Source organism: Elephas maximus, chromosome 7 (assembly GCF_024166365.1).
Source record: "Elephas maximus indicus isolate mEleMax1 chromosome 7, mEleMax1 primary haplotype, whole genome shotgun sequence".
In the NCBI taxonomy this organism is placed as follows: Eukaryota; Metazoa; Chordata; class Mammalia; order Proboscidea; family Elephantidae; genus Elephas; species Elephas maximus.
Window position 1 is genome coordinate 77,427,820 of NC_064825.1, and position 15,681 is coordinate 77,443,500.

Here is a 15,681-nt window from a genome sequence, read left to right on the forward strand (position 1 = left end):
CATCCCATCCCTGCTCCAAACTCATAGTCACTCCCTTCTCAGTACTATCAAGGCTCCCAAGTTCAGACTTACCTTGCCCTTAGTTCACCATCACTCACTTGTTTCTTCCTTGTTGTTGTTAGCTGCCATGGAGTCACATGGCAACCCCATGCACGACAAGATCAGATGGTTATGACCCATAGGGTTTTCACTGGCTGATTTTTGGAAGATCACCAGGCCTTTCTTCCTTATCTCTCAGCTCCTCTGAAACCTGTTCAGCATTATAGCAACATGCAAGCCTCCACTAACAGGTGGTGGCTGCGCTGAGGTGCATTGGTCAGAAATCCAACCCAGGTGTTCTGCCTATGGGGAGAACTCTACCACTGCCCCACCACTGCCTGCAGCTGTTTTTTTCCCTTATTAGAATGTGCCTTCTTATCCCCCAATTTTTATGACCTGGCAGTTGCTAGGCTCTGAAAAACATAGAAGCAATTCAGAGAGGACTGTGAGGAGTGGGACTATCCACTCTGCTTGAGGCTGAAGCTCTCTGGGCAGTAAGAGACTCGCAGTGGAGCAGAGCTCAATATGTAACTTGGATTAATTACGTGCCAAGCACTCTGCATTGTGCTCCTCACAACATATCTAAGAGATGGGTACTATTGCCATTCTCATTTTAAAGACGACGAAACTGAAGCTTATAAAAATTGCATCCAACTTTTAAGTGGCAGACGATGAATGTGAACTCAGGCCACAATGTATGACATCCCTGCAACTGTTGAAGACAGCGATCCAGTTTGGTGCCCTGGAGCAGCCGCTACCAGGAAAAAAAGTTAATACCCACGCGCCAGAGGCGAGAGGGAGGGGTCTGTTGGAATCTTGGAGATCCTGGCCACCCGCCGGCCGTAAGGGGTGGGGGCCCCCTTTAGGAGAGGGAGGCTTTTTCTCACCCGACAAGAAATAACTCCCGAGCCGAGACGGGGATCCCTCCGAGTGCCACCTGCGGTGGGCGGAGGACCAGGCGGATGGACGAGGACGAGGCCAATTTGCCATGGAAACAGCCGCCCAATCAGTTGGGACCGAAGGGAGTGAGTCCAGAGAGAAGGGAGACGGCAGGATTTAGTGGAGAGGAGTCTTGGATGTGGGCCGACCCGGTGGAAAGGAACCAGGGAAGCCTGTTGAGAATGGAGCTGACCGGCCGAGAAAGCTGGGAATCGGTGCGCTCCGAGGAATGGTCGGACGCGGCGGAGGCCAGGCCGGGGATCTCCAGTCCCCCGAGTGAAGAGGTGCTGTCCGGCACCGAGTCGGTGGGGACAAGGGGCGGGGAGATGACGGTCTCCGCGGGCGGGGCGCGGGCGGATCTTGAGGTCTGGAGGCGGGGAGAGAGGCGGGGAGAGAGGGATCAAGCTGAAAGGAAAGGCAAGCGGCAGGCGAGCCAGACTAGAAAGGACCAGGGGAAGCACGGAGAGACTCGAAGGCCGGACGACAAGTACAAGGAGAAGTGCTGGGAAGGATCCAAGCAGGACTTTCGAGACAGGGACGTGAAGTGGGGGGTCAAAGGCGAGGAGGAGGTAGTGAGGCCCAAGGTCAAGGGGAAGTACCGGCTGAAGAAGCAAAACTGGCAGAGGAAGCCGAGTCTGGTGGACACCCGGGAGGAGGTCGAGGCTTGCAAAGAGGAGAGGGACTCAGACTTGAAGACCTCGGAATCGTGGAAACGATACAGGCGGCCCACGATCAGATTCAGCATCTGCCCTACAACTTCTTGTGTCCAGTCTAAGTCGTCTGTCGCTCGCGGCACCTCGGCCGTCAGCGTCGTTAACGAGCTGGCGAAGATGGGCGACCCAGATGTCTTGGAAATGGTGGTCGCAGAAGGTAGGAGTCCGCGGAGCGCGCGGGGGGCGGGCCAGGCGAGTGTGCGGACCCCGCCACGCCCGGTGCAGGTACGGCGGGGAACGTTGGCGTCCTGCGACTCGTGTCCCGGGAACGTTCGCGGCCCGGCGCGCCCTCCGCGAGGCTGGGGGCCGCAGGACGGAAGCCTCTGCCGCGGGTGGAGAGGGGAATGTCGGCGCTCTGCCTCTCCCTCTGCGGCTCCCGCGCACCCTGGGCCTGGGCTGTGCGCCCCCTGCGGTTCCGGGGACCACCCTCCTGGCTCCTCTGTGTGTATTGTCCCGAGGCGAGGCGGATGCCCTGGGCAGGAGCGCTGCAGCGCTGCGGCTTCTGAACCCAGGCACCTGCATGGGAGGGTCTCCCAAAGAGAACTGCCATTTAGGGTGGGTGACTACAAGCCTGTGTGTAGGAAGCTAGCCCCTTCAGGCCTTTTGCCTCCCTGTCATTGTTGGTTGCTGCTTAAGCTCTGAGATGCTTGAGTATGGGAGGGGCAGGCCCCAAGGTCTTTCGGCTTGAGACTCTTATGCACTTGAAAATGCTGCGGTTCTACCAGCTTTCATTGAATCTTTAGTTCTGTTGGGAAATATTTGTCCATTGTTTGCCAAGGCTATATTCTGTGGATATATTTTAGTATACACATTTTCCTCAAAATGCACATATTTTTCTGTAGCTATTTCGTGTACCTCATTTCCCTCAATGACTGTTTCCACGTCTTGTTTAGTATTAAGCACGGTAACAAACTTTTTTAAGCCACAGAACATTTGAGCCTTATCTTCATAACTCAAAAAACAAACAAACAAAAAAAAACCGTTGCCGTCGAGTCGATTCCGACTCTTGGCAACTCTATAGGACCGAGTAGAACCACCAGATACGGCTTCCAAGGAGCAGCTGGTGGATTCGAACTGCTGACTTTTTCGTTAGCAGCTGAGGTCTTAACCACAGCGCCACCGCGGCTCCATAAAAAACCAAAACCAAACCCATTGCTGTGGAATCCATTCTGACTCATGGTGACACTGTAGGCCAGAGTAGAACCGCCCCACAGGGTTTTGAAGGAGTGGCTGGTGGATTCGCACTGCCAGCTTTTGATTAGCAGCGAGCCCTTAAGCCAAGCTCTTAACCACTGCACCACCAGAGCTCTGTAGGTACCAAAAATACAGTGCAACATTGCATCTTCTCCCCCCTTTTTTAACAGCTTTATTGAGACATAATTCACATACCATAAAATCCACCTATTTAAAGTGTATAGCTTGATGATTTTTAGTGTATTTACAGTTTTGAATCCATCACCATAATCTAATTTTAAAACATTTTCATCACCCCAAATAGAAACCTCTTAGCTGTCACTCCCCATTTCAGTGACCCCAACCCTTCACTCTCAACCCTAGTCAGCCACTAATACACTTACCGTATAGATTTGCCTCTTCTGGATATTTCATATAAATGGAATCATACAGTATTTGGCCTTTTGTGATTGGCTTCTTTCTCTTGGCATATTTTTGAGGTGCACCCATGTTGTAGTATGTATCAGTGTATTATTCCTTTTTATTGCTAAATAATATTTCATGTATTATCCATTTATCAGTTCATGGACATTTAGGTTGTTTCCTAAATTAGGAATAATGCTCCCATGAATATTCACATACAAGTTTTTGTATGAATGTATGTTTTCATTCTCTAGGAGTGGAATTGCTGGGTCATGTGGTAACTCTGGAAACCTTGGTGGCATAGTGGTTAAGAGTTCGGCTGTTGGTCAAAAGGTTGGCAGTTCAGATCCACCAGGCACTCCTTGTAAACCCTTTGGGGCAATTCTACTCTGTTCTGTAAGGCCACTATGAGTCGGAATCGACTTAATGGCAATGAGTTTGGTTGGTTGGTTTATGGTAACTCTATATTAAACATTTTGAGAAACTGTCAGGCTGTTTTCTAAGTGGCTGAACCCTTTTACGTTTCTACCAGCAACGTATAAGGATTCCAATTTCTCTACATCCTCACTAACCCTTGTCTGTCTTTTTAATTATAGCCACCCTGAAGGGAGCCCTGGTGATGCAGTAATTAAAGCATTCAACTGCTAACTGAAAGGTTGGTGGTTCGAAACCATCAGCGGCTCCGTGGGAGAAAGATGTGGCAGTCTGCTTTGTAGAGATATACAGCCTTAGAAACCCTGTGAGGTCACTAGGCGTCAGAACTGACTCAACAGCAATGTTTTTTTTTTTTTCCTTTTGGTAATGAGTATGAAGTGGTAGCTCACTGTGGTTTTGGTTTGCAGTTCCCTGACAGCTGATGATGTCCCTGGGTGGCACAAATTTCCCCTTTACTACTAACCTAAAGGAAACCCTGGTGGCATAACAGCTAAGAGCTACAGCTGCTAACCAAAACGTCAGCAGTTTGAATTCAAGATTGGAGGTTTGAATTCATGCAGCAGCTTGGAAGACTAAAGGCCTGATAACTGTTTCTGTAAAGATTATAGCTAAGCACTGTAGACCCAGAGAAGAATTACAAGGCTGGGACACATTGTGATTTTTTTTCCCCATTTGGGGTTTGTTTTTTTTTTTTTTTTGCTTTGGGATTAAGAAAGCACATGCAGTCAGACAGCTCTGGGTGTGAGTCCTGGGAATGTGACTTGTAAGCTGTGTGCCCTTCAACAAATTGCTTAACCTCTTTCATCCACTTTACTCTTCTGAAAAATTGCTGTGGTAGCATTTTACAAGCTATGTAATACAGTTGTTTTGAGAATTAAAAGGGGTAATGTATGTACTTTGCTTAACTCAGTGTCTGGCACATAATGAGAATTTAATAAATACAGAATATCTGGTCTTATTCTCCCTAAAAAAAGGTTATAGCTAAGAAAACTCTAAGAAGCAATTCTACTCCCTCACTCATGGGGTCACCGTCAGTTGGAATCCATTAGACACCAACAGGTTTTTGGGTTAGTGACTAATAATAAGTTCAGCATCTTTTCATATGCTTATTGGCCATTCATATATCTCCTTTGGAGGAATGTCTATTTAAATCCATTGCCCATTTAAAAAATTAGTTATTTGCTTTTTTCATTATTGAGTCATAAGAGTTCTTTATGTGTTCTGGATATAAGTCCCTCATCTGATATATGATTTGAAAATATTTTCTCCTATTCTGTGACTTATCTTTCCATATTCTTGATAGTGTCACTTGGAGCGCAACCCCCTTTTTTTCTAAAATCCAACATAATTAGAAGATGGAAGGAAATAAAGTGAAGCTATTGAAGACTAAGCTTTGATTAATGGCTCTGCTAAATGATGCAGTAAATTCATTTGCTATGAAAAATGATTGGCTTTCAATGGTGTAAAGAGTGAAATGACATTTAGAAGTATAAAATTAGAAGTCCATTTCCACAACTCTTTTGAACTTTTTTTCCTCCTCTGCCGAAAATTAAGGAGCCCTGGTGGTACAGTGGTTAAGCACTTGGCTGCTAACCAAAAGGTCAGTGGTTCAAACCCACCAACCACTGCAAAGGAGAAAGACGTGGTAGTCTGCTTCTGTAAAGTTTACTGCCTTGGAAACCCTATGGGGCAGTTTTACTCTGTCCTATTCGGGCACTATAAATTAGAATCAACTTGATGGCAACGGGTTTGATTTTTGGTTCCCCAAGAATTATCCTTGTAATATGAGTAATCCCCAAATCTAAATAGAGATGTGCTTTTTCTTTTTCATTTAAAACATTTGGTATTTCCTTATAATCAGTCCTTCTGAAATAAAGCTAGGAGAAGAAACAGAAATGTATATCTTCCTTAAAGGTATATTGGAGGAAAAAAATGTGGAAAGTATAACGTTCTATATACAATGGAGAAAAAAAATCAATATAGCATTAAAGAGATTGACCATTACTTTCCTTCAGATAGTAGAAGTATGTGATCTAATTTAGCCTCAGGATCATTTTACTTGCTAGACTCTATACTTAAATTAGTATCACTTTAGTATGAGGTCATATGGCAGCTTGAGTCCATCCCAGGAAGATTTTAAAACTTTTCCCCAAATGATTTCAGTTTTCTTTTTCTTTGGAAAAAGCCTTTGTAATTTCTTTACACTCCATTTTATTGTGATTGAAGCTGTGTGTCTGTGATTTGGTTGGAGGTGGGTGAAAAGAGTGGAGATAAGGAATACCATATATTTGATGGGTGGGTCCAATGACTGCACCCTGCCTAATTTTCTGCCGCATGATTTGTTCATAAATCCAGAATAGAAGCAGCAGAGGCATGTGGTATTGGTGAGAGCAGGATGGTTCAAAACACCGAAATGATTATTTTTTTTTCTAAATGTTTCTCAGTATGACAATTGTTTTGGTGGGTTGGTTTTACTTCCCCTTACTAAGACCTCTGTTATTACTAGGGTTGTAAAAAAAAAAAAAAAAAAAAAAGTGATGGTGCAGATGGTTAACTCTCTCCACTGTTAACTGAAAGGTTGGAGTTCTGAGTCCACTCAGAGGTACCTTGGAAGAAAGGCCGGGCAATCTACTTCCAAAAAATCGGTCATTAAAAACCCTTTATGAAGCACAGTTCTACTCTGACACACATGGGGTCACAATAGTCAGAATCGACTTGATGACAACTGATTTGGTTTTTAGAAAAAGTGGATTATAATGAGGATGTGTTTTAAACATAGACAGTCCAAAAGATCTCAGACTCTGCCTTCCAAATATAATTGTTCTTCTTGGAGTTAAATGATATAATTATGAAATCAAAACTGTTGGTTGAAGAAGGCTGGGCTCCATACCATCAATTTTTAGGATCTAGTTTTATTTTTGTGTACTTAAATATAAATAGGTTCTTTAGAGTAAATTTATTGAATAAAAGTAAGCCTCTGTCCTTTCTGTAATGTGTTTCTTAAATCATCATAGAAGATTAAATATGAAAAAGTCAAAGATTTAATTTGCATGGGGCAGGGAAGATTTCATCTCAGAGACAGAATGTTCACATTTTGCCTGGTAACAGTTAATGAGATATTCTAGGATTTGTTTCATGTTCTTTGAGTAGTTTCTCCACAGTTGAACACATAAGCAATTGACAGTCTCCAACTGGCTACTTTCCCACTGTCTACTAAAATACAATTCTACGGACAAAGTATAATAGAATATTTGAATAGTTACATAAACACCGCTAATAAAAAGTCAAGGTTGCAGAAATTAAATTATTGACTAGTAGTTGTAATTTGAAATGCCCATTCTTTGATTTATGATACATTTACCATTGGAAAGGGCAGTTTAGGGGTGTTAAGATGCTTATAACTTGAAAGTTGAATGTATGAAAGTCAAGGACTACTTGTATCTTTACACTTACATTAAGCACTGTGTTAAACCAAACCAGCTATTCTGTGTGTATTTGATTGCATATATTTTATTTTATGCTGCTCGTCAGAGTGTAAACTGAGAAGGCCCTTTGGTAAATGCAAGAGCTATTTTTGGACTCTGGGTTTGCTGGAACCTGTATTCTTAGTGGTGTGCTTTCAGAAAAAAACTCGTAGCTCAGTCTTTGGGTTAACTTTATTTTTCACTCATATTTGATGATTCTTCATGATAATTGGTACCAAATCTGTCCTATCTCTCTGGTTTCGAGCCCACAGAAAGAAGTAGTCATAATGTGTTTCCATTCATTGTGGAGGAAATTGGAGAAATAACAAGAGGGTGTTTCAAAGTTGTTGCCTTCAAATCCTGCCTCTTCAGATAGACCAGTGTTTTGACAGAGGTCTGGTGGTTATACATCATTGCTATAACTTCCTAGTATGTGAGCGAGCGTAAAAGTGTGTCTGAGTCTGTGGCACACATGAGCATCTGGTTGGGTGTCAAGAGTGCAAGCAGTATGTGTGAGAGGGAGCATAGTGTGTGAGGAAGTAAACGGATAGTCTTCAACCTTTCTGCTTTTCAGAGAAGAATACAGTTTATAAAGTGTGCATTTACTGGGAAGTGTTTAGGCACCATGCTCAGCTGGGCTCTCAGGGAGCCTGCAGTTGTGAAAACCCATCGTCCTCAAGTCGCCCCAACTCGCAGTGACCCCATATGTTACAGAGTAGAACTGCGCCATAGGGTTTTCTTGGCTGTTATCTCTCTGGAAGCAGGTCACGAGACCTTTCTTTTGCAGCGCCACTGGGTGGGTTCGAACACCAACCTTTCCATTAGCAGCCAAGCACATTTGATTCTGACTCACAGGGACCCTATAGGAAAAGTAGAACTGCCTTTTGGTTTCCAAGTCTGTAAATCCTTACAGAAGCAGACTGCCACACCTTTCTCCCTCGGAGCTACGGGCGGGGACGTGGGTTCAAACCACCAACCTTTTGGTTAGCAACCGAGTGCTTTAACCACTGCTCCACCAGGGCTCCTTTGTGTACCATCCAGGGATTCCTAAAATGCTCTATAATCCTGGGTTACAGCTTGCACTTATTTGATTGTTCTGTGGTAGCGTCTATATTTTTGTTTGATGCACTGCTTTTCTGTATAACAGTGATTATTTATGTTCTCAAGGAAAGAAAAACCTCCCGATGTTAGTGCTCAAGTACTAGCTGTTGAGGGACAAAGCGTGATTTTCCTATAATCCCATCCCTTATGTATTTATTATAAAGATTTACTAGGTTGGTCGCCTTTTCATTCAAAGATCCAATGAGAGGTGGTCAGGATATTGTGGAGTTTTCTTGTACATCTAGGCAGTATTCGTAGGTAAAACTATTTGAGATGGTACGGTATGATGTTTGATATTTTTCAAAACATTTTTACTTATAGTCTTGTCTTTTAGATGCGAAAGTCTACACTCAGAAAAGTTAAGTGATAGAACTTCAGTTAGTTTTCATGCTCTGCTTACAATAATTTTTAACATTTTAAGAGCATATCTTGCAACAAAAGGATCTGAATACAAAAGCCATTCTTTCACCTTTATTCTGACACTCTAAAACTAATCCCAGAGTATTTGTATCAGTTTTAAAAATTAATATGGAATAGAATATACTCTAATAATAATAACCATATAAACAAGAATAACTAGCATGTGTTGGCTTCCTAGGTGCCCAGGGCTGCAGTAAACATTTTACATTCCTTATCTCATTTAATGCACTAATAAACCTTATCTGAATACTGTCGGCATAGCTTCCAGCATCACAGCAACCCCCAGAGTACAACAAACTGACAGACACGTGGGGGAAACCTTGGGACATAGACATTCCAAAAAACCAAATCCATTGATGTAGAGTCTATTCTGACTCATAGCGACCCTATAGGACAGAGGAGAACTGCCCCATAGGGTTTGCAAGGAGCAGCTGGTGGATTCGAACTGCTGACCTTTTGGTTAGCAGCCAAGCTCTTAACCACCGCACCACCAGGGCTCCAGAAAGACATTAGTGACATTTATATGGTAGATTAGAGCTTTAAATTTATATCACACTTTAAGTTGCAAGGAAAGTTAGGAATTTTTTTTCTTTTTGGGGAGGTAGGGACATGTTGCTGCACAATACAATTAGGGTTCTGTTAATAAAGGCATCCCTGGGTGGTGCAAATGGGTAACATGCTCAGCTGCTAACCAAAAGGCTGGAGGTTCAGGTTCACCCAGTGATGCCTTAGAAGAAAGGCCTGGGAACCTGTTTCAAAAAAAGTCAGGCATTGTAAACCCTATGGGGCACAGTTTGACTCTGATACACATGAAGTCACCATGAGATGGAGTTGACTCAAGGGCAACTGGTACTGGTAAAGAAGAAGGAGGAAAAGGATACTTGTGTGCATCTGGCAGCTTCTTCCGTACTCACCATTAACAGTCTTGCCCATTTTATTGAATGGCACCTCCACTAATTGCTAAAGCTTAGCAGTTGTCAGTCCCCTTTGTCTATTACCTACACATCTGAAATTTGATAGCCAATTCTTTCAAATTATTTTCGCAAATATATGCAACCCATCTACTTATTTTTATATGCATTGTTCCAGCTCTAGTCCAGACTGCCATCATCTCTTTTGTGGTTCATTGCAGCAGCCTCATAATTTGTCTCCTTCCTCCTTCTTGCTTTCTTGGAACCTTTTCTCCATTCAGCAGCTAGTACTTTTCTTAAAATGTAAATACTGTTTAAAAACTCGAACAGTTTACCATTTCATTTAGGAAAAAAAAAATCCAGACTCGTTCAAAAGGCCTATAAGGCTTTCTGCCAACTGTTCCCTCTCTATCTCTCCAACCTTACCTTGTGCCCCTCTGCCATTTACCTCCTCCTAACTTACGTTTGTTCTCTTGGGCACCTCAAACTATTAGCCCAGCTCAAGCAGTTATCCCAGTGTCTGGTGCATGGCAAGTTCTCAAAACAGTTTGATTTAGCAGTAGCAGCAATAGTGGTAGAAGAACCTGGCTCCCTTACTGGTCTGCTCACTCATTCATTCAGTAAATACTTAATCAAACAATTTTAATTTGCCAGGCATTGTGCTAAGAGAGGAAAACCAGACTTTGTCCCCAACTTTCAGGATTATGGAAACCCTGGTGGTGTAGTAGTTAAGAGCTATGGCTACTAAGCAAAAGGTCAGTAGTTCGAATCTACCAGATGCTCCTTGAAAACCCTATGGGGTAGTTCTATTCTGTCCTATAGGGTTGCTATGAGGTGGAATTGACTCAGTGGTAATGGGTTTGGTTTGGTTTTTCAGGAATATACAGTCTCTTGGAAAAAGAAAATATTACACATATATTCATGTAAAATTGAAACTCTGACAAGTGCCACAAAATAGACATACATAAAATGATTTAAACTGGTGAGTTAGTCTTCCCTGAGGATAAAGTAGCTTTCAAGCTGAAATCTGAAGGACAGGTGGATTTGTTCTGGAGGAATGAAAGAGGAAGAGAATTTCGTACCAAAACCAAACCCAGTGCCGTCGAGTTGATTCTGACTCACAGCGACCGTATAGGACAGAGTGGAACTGCCCCATAGAGCTTCCAAGGAGTGCCTGGAGGATTTGAACTGCTGACCCTTTGGTTAGCAGCCGTAGCACTTAACCACTACACCACCAGGGTTTCCAGAATTTCTTACGGGGGGAATAATATCTGCAAAGGTGCCATAGTGAAAGGGAGCGTGAAGCTGAAAGAAGTTACAAAGGTCTGAAAGAAGACTGATGGGTTAAGAGCAAGGGAGTGAGGCTGAAGAGGTAGGTTGCTATTATTAAATGTTAAAGAGTTTATTGCTTAACTGGAAGAAGCCAAAAGCCAATATGAAGAATGATTTCTGTACTTTATTGTCAAAGCTATGAATGATGCATCTGATTTTTTTAAATAAAATAAATTTTTAAATAAAATAAATGTTTCTTCCAAAACCAGTATTTATTTTCACATATAGCCTTGCTTGGAGCCCTCGTGGTGCAGTGGTTACAGAGCTATGGCTGCTAACCAAAAGGTCAGCAGTTCGAACCCACCAGCCTCTCCTTGGAAACTCTATGGGGCAGCTCTACTCTGTCCTTTAGGGTCGCTATCAGTCAGAATCAACTCGACGGCAATGGGTTTGGTTTGTTTGGCATAGCCTTCCATTAACAAAGAAAAAACAAATGCTTCTCTATAAAAAGCTTAGGACCTTCTCCCCTCATTGACTCATAATGGTTGAACTTGTGTCAAGTATAGATTCATCTCTACAGTAGATTTAATGGTTAGAGAGAATCAATGAGTGATTTTCATTGTCTGTAAAAAGGAACTGAACTGTTATAAGCAATGTACAATTAATTTCATTTAACATATGTTTAATATTGTTTTGTGACATGAATTGTGTTTATTTTCTCCAAGAAATTTTTTTATGTTGGAAGTTTTGACTTGAAAAATATTTGTTTTTTTTTTTTTCCAGTGGGGGATCACTAGAGAGTAAGACCCTGAATTCTATATGTAACATTTTTAGTGTCAGAAACCTCTTTGAACATGTATTTCAGTTCAAGTGGTTCATCACATACCATCACTAAGATATCTATCTGTGGAGCAGGAAAGTGATTTGACAGATTTAGAACCTGGGTCATTGTGAGTTGGAATCGATTTGATGGCAGCGAGTGCTCTGTTAGTGCTTTACTTACAAACAAACCCAAACCTACTGCCATCAAGTCAATTCTGACTCCTAGCAGCCCCGTAGAGTTTCCAAGACTGTAAATCTTTATGGAAGCAGACTGCCACATCTTTCTCCCACAGAGCTGCAGGTGGTTTTGAACCGTTGACCTTTCGGTTCACAGTTGAGCATTTTAACCACTGTGTCACCAGGGCTCCTTTACAACCAGTGTGATCCAATTCCGTGAAAACAATTGGAAATAATATGATATATTAAATGGGCATTCATATTGGATATTTTCCTCTCAGTGAGTTTGTGTCTATGAATTGATAACTGCATTAATGAGAATTAGTTTTTTTTCTTAGTGGCCAAGATTGCATTTTATACAACTGCATTTGATGCTTTTCACCTAGATTATAGACTGGTTTTTGGTGATGATTTATTTTAGAGGTTGTTTTAAACAACTTAGCTCCAGGAAGGTCTTGTTTAACTATTCCGTTGTGTTTTTTCTTTTCTTTATTTTTTTGCTCCTTGCTCAATTCCTGTTTTATTCTTATGGAGGCTTTTGAACATATTCTGATCAGCTGACTACTTTAATATGTTTTTCTCTTTCTTATTTCATTTAGGGAAAAGAGACAGTAGAGAAATAGACTATGATTTTCAAATGAGTGAGGTAAGTTAAATATATATATTTATTAGCTTCCCTATTTGTTAGACCAGAAAATCGAGACAAGTTTAGGAATGTATTTCATAGAAACACTTAAGTCTTTCTTTAGTTATTTTCTCATACTACATTCTATGTATTTTCTCCTTGGACCTATTCATTTTTTAATGAGTAAATCAAATCCCATGTTTCATGCAGATTTAATATTGGATCTTTCTAAATGTTGTGAGAGAGCAAACATAACTCTGCATTTATTTCAAAGCTCCCTGTGAAATAAACTCAGATATGTTGAGCCTTGATGTGCAAGACAATAATATTTGACCTAGCACTTTTTTAGAAGCATAATACATGTACAATATGTGACAGCTCTTTGTTACAGTTAGTAGTATTTAATTAAGTAGTGCTTATTGATAACTGCTTGAATACAAGTGACTCAACCTGAATTAAGTAATACAATTTTTGAAAATACAGAATTCTTTTCGTCAGAGACCTTATTTTATTTATATAAATTTTCAAAAAGATACTAAGAATTTAGATTGCTTCAATACAGAGTATAAGCACTATAAAGGTGTTTCAGATAAAATAATCCTCAAGTAGGCTCTAGTTGGTCCAGAATGCCTATTCCAGAGGAAGATGGTCTTGAATTCATCAGTGTGCTCAGCCAGATATAAATAAGGTATTAAAAAAAAGTAATAAGTGAGCACTGGGCAGATTTCTAGAAATGACTGTAATTCCCAGTCAACTAGAATAAGTTGACTGCATGCTTGTTGACTGGTTGAGCTGGTTAACTTAAGATTCCCAGAAATTCTAGGATCCCTTCCAAAAGTTCAGTGACCAAAATGCTGAGAGGAACTGTAGAATGTCAGAAATGGAAGGGACTATGAAGATCGTCTGCCCAGTGATTTTTACAGTGAAGTTTGCAGACTTGCCTGCATAAGAATTATGTGAACAGTTTCTTAAAAATGCAGACTTTTGAACCCAGCCTTAGACTACTGATCAGAATCTTTGGGAATGAGGCTGAGTCATTATTTTAAAAAGCAACTTAAGTTCTCCTTATTGTCACTGAAGTCTGAGAACCATTGTCATAAAGCAGAGTCTCTACAACTAAAGTGATATAAAATGACACAAAAACAATGTCTTGACATATTTATTGAATTACTGAGTAAGTGAATTTCAGAGCGTTACCTGGAAAATAAATAACAAGAAAATTAAAGCTTTTGTGTCTTTGGAGTGGGCTATGGAAAGGTTGATTTTATGAGATTCATTTAATCAAATTTAAATGATAATAAATTAATTCTCATTACTATTTTGTTCATATTGACATAATAATAATGTGTTTCTCCCAGACCGTTATATGTATAGCTCAGGTTAACTTCAGTTATAGTTCACGTTCTGTCCTTCTATGTGTATCTTTCATATTTATATATATTTCAGAATTTGAACTTCTAGGACAGAAAAATAATTTTATCAATTCATACTTTTGCCATTTCTTATTCCTTTGCACATTTCAAGAATGAATATTGCTTCCTTGCCTTCAAGCTCAGATCGAACATCGTCTGAAATAATCTTGCTAAGAATTTTAATGTTTTAAGTTTGGTTTGCCAAACTGAGTTTACTTAATTAAATTTGAGCCTAAACTCTTCAGGTACATCATGTCTCATCATTTTGAGTGAATTTTTTTTGTTGTTTTTGTGTTTTTTTTTTAATAGAAAGGCAATAAGTGACATGGGAATGTTAGAGTATTGTAGTGTTACAGCAGAGTAGCACTCTCATGCCTAATTCACTTTTAGATCTTGCCTAGATTTATGTTTAACATATCTTTTTTTAACATACAGTACTTTGGGATAAAAACAGATTATCGTTGAATAAAAGATGAAGAACTGCTGGTAAATACTGGAGTTATTAAATTGGTGTATTATTGAATCCGTCACTTCAAAAGTGCTTATAGCCTTTGCTTCCAGAAAGATGGAGCAAACACATTTTCCCTGTTCTTTCTGCTAATTACAGTTAAAAACCCCTGGACATTATGTATGAAACAAGCATAAGTAGACTTTGAAAGGTGAAAGAAGGCACACTGGCTAAGGACCTTGAAACCCAAGAAACATTGTGATTAGTTTCCTGAGTTTTATTTTTGCCTCATATATTTCATACTGGGTGCTGGAGAAACTAGCAACCTAGAAATGCCAACTGGCACAAATATGTAAAGCCCCAAGTAAAGCCTGGTCTCTCTAGCTCATAGGCCAGGAAGGGGGTGGTCTAGGAGTACAGAAAAACAGTTGCTCAATAACCACTTTATTGTAGCCAAACACTGCAGAAAAATATTGTGGTCCTTCCCATCCTCTTTGCCAGAGGTCAAGTGAATATTTTAGACTTTCATCCTCATCTGTTTGTAATGAGGTGCCCCAACTCTCTGTTGGCATGGTGCCAGACAAGGCTGACTAGGGAGCTGAGACTTTCATCCTTACTGAGTAGTAACTAGTCCTCCTCCCCTCCCCCACTTGGTGTCCATGGAGACCATGTGGGAAGCCTGGACTTCTACTACCACTAGTGGTAACAAGGCATCCTAAACCCTCTCTGCTGTAGTGGTGTCAGAGGGGGCCTAGTGGTAGGTCAGGAGTTTTATCAGCCCTCAGAGGTAATAAGGCCATGTAGGGAGCAGTGCTGAAGCACCCTTATACCTCCTACCCAGGGTATTGTCTGTAAAGGCCTAATGGTCATCCTGAACTCTCACCCCGACCCAGCAAAAAGTACCAAGTAACCCCCCTCTCCCCACCTCCGCCCAGGTATCAGCAGCTGAGTGGGAAACCTGAATTTCCACTCCCACCTGGCAATAATGAGGAAAAGCCTCAATTACCCCACTGGAGCCATGTTAGAGGAAGTGTGCTAAAAGAATTCCAGAGTCTCATAATGGAATACTCAAAAAGTCCAGGTTTCAGTTGCAAATAACTTATAACACCAAGAACTAGAAGGATCTCAACTTGGATGAGAAAAGACAATCAAGAGATGCCAACACGGAGGTGACACAGATCTTAGAATTATCTGTTAAGGATTTTAAAACAACCATCATAAAAAATACTTTAATGAGCCATTATGAAAATTCTTGAAAAATTAGAAAGTCTCAGCAAAAATTAGCAGTTATGAAAAAGAACAATATG

The 15,681-nt window shown here is 41.1% G+C and overlaps 1 protein-coding gene across 2 annotated transcripts in view; it reads left to right on the top strand.

Annotated features, from left to right (window-relative positions):
• The first annotated feature begins 1,359 nt into the window (after positions 1 to 1,359).
• ANO5 (anoctamin 5) overlaps positions 1,360 to 15,681 on the top strand; it is a 98,138-nt gene continuing 83,816 nt past the window's right edge. For both annotated transcript variants that reach the window (XM_049890715.1, XM_049890716.1), the window contains exons 1-2: positions 1,360 to 1,848; positions 12,489 to 12,535. In XM_049890715.1, coding sequence (XP_049746672.1) covers positions 1,809 to 1,848; positions 12,489 to 12,535 — 87 coding nt within the window. In that variant the 5' untranslated portion in view covers positions 1,360 to 1,808. The remainder of the gene's footprint in view (positions 1,849 to 12,488; positions 12,536 to 15,681) is intronic.